Here is a 1,258-nt window from a genome sequence, read left to right on the forward strand (position 1 = left end):
AATAAATAATATATAATATATATNTATATATATATATATATATATATACATACTATATATATATATATATATAAAATATAAAATTAAAACTTAGTAGTATTATCTTAGTAGTATCTTAAAAATGTACTCACGCAAGATTTTCTTTTCATGAGTTTATCAAGCATACTGTCCAATTTCCCTTTATTACTACTGACTTGTTTATTTTTGTTCGGCATGGAGAAGTCTTGAACTTCATTCATAATGTCCTTGTTACTATCAGAGCTTGATTTAGGGTATCTGAAATAAATATAATCATTAAAATATTTTCATAGGCTAGTATTCATAGTCGGTTCTTATTTCAAGACTATCTTAAGTAATGTCTTAAGACACTAATGCGGTTTTCTGATTGGTTCGTAACATCTCAAGACAGAACTTAAGACGATCTTGAATATAAAAACTGACTATAAAATACCGTCCTTAAAAATATTCGTAACATTATACTAATTACATTATTAGATATTTTATTGAATATCTTACCCAGCGGATAAATCTATAGGCGTCAAAGTGCTTGATGTCCCAGGTATAACAGTCGTTTTCCCCGGAACGGTGTATTTTAAGTCAAAGGGTATATTCTGCGTTCGCGTTTGTTGATGTGCTGGCGGTGGCTGGACCGGCGTGGAGCGTCGTGATTCTTCGGACTGGGATTCATCATTGATCTCCCAGGTGGTCGAACCGGAGAGAACGACTGGTTTGCTGAGGGGCGCGGGTGATGGTGTACTTAAATGACTGCTATTGAGAAGCGCGTGAAGCTTGGCTGTAAAATGAAATAATCATACACAATAAATATGCTCAGTTATGACAAACGTGTGATTGCATTATTAATATAAAAATACTTTTAAATACCTCGCTCGGTCTCTACATCTATGGCAATATGCCTCTTGCGTTTCTTCGAAGCAGAGATATTGTTTCCGCTTGCTATAGATCTAGACACTCCATGGTCCGTGGTAATTGTTATCACTTCCGAACATTCCTTTTCGTTTTGCGCAAGCTCCAACTCCTCGCCAGCACTAAAGTTCACCGACACCGGCCATTCTTTGTGCTCTATCGCGTGCACGATGTGCATTAAACGAGCTTCGATCGCGTGCTCCTAAAAAGTAAAGGCGAATCAATAAATATAATAGAATTTAGACATACATATAATAAAACAACATATTAAGTCTATATATATAGTGTATAAATTAAATATATATTAATTCTTTTTAATATATAATAAATATTT

General features: G+C 33.9%; 1 protein-coding gene across 1 annotated transcript in view; it reads right to left on the reverse strand.

The window, feature by feature from the left end:
- LOC105620017 (chromodomain-helicase-DNA-binding protein 7) overlaps positions 1-1,258 on the reverse strand; it is a 20,749-nt gene that overhangs the window by 4,210 nt on the left and 15,281 nt on the right. The window contains exons 15-17 of the mRNA XM_012201527.1: positions 883-1,126; positions 517-793; positions 132-276 (exon numbers count right to left, since the gene is read on the reverse strand). Coding sequence (XP_012056917.1) covers positions 132-276; positions 517-793; positions 883-1,126 — 666 coding nt within the window. The remainder of the gene's footprint in view (positions 1-131; positions 277-516; positions 794-882; positions 1,127-1,258) is intronic.

The sequence above is a fragment of the Atta cephalotes genome, assembly GCF_000143395.1.
Source record: "Atta cephalotes unplaced genomic scaffold scaffold00023, whole genome shotgun sequence".
In the NCBI taxonomy this organism is placed as follows: domain Eukaryota; kingdom Metazoa; phylum Arthropoda; class Insecta; order Hymenoptera; family Formicidae; genus Atta; species Atta cephalotes.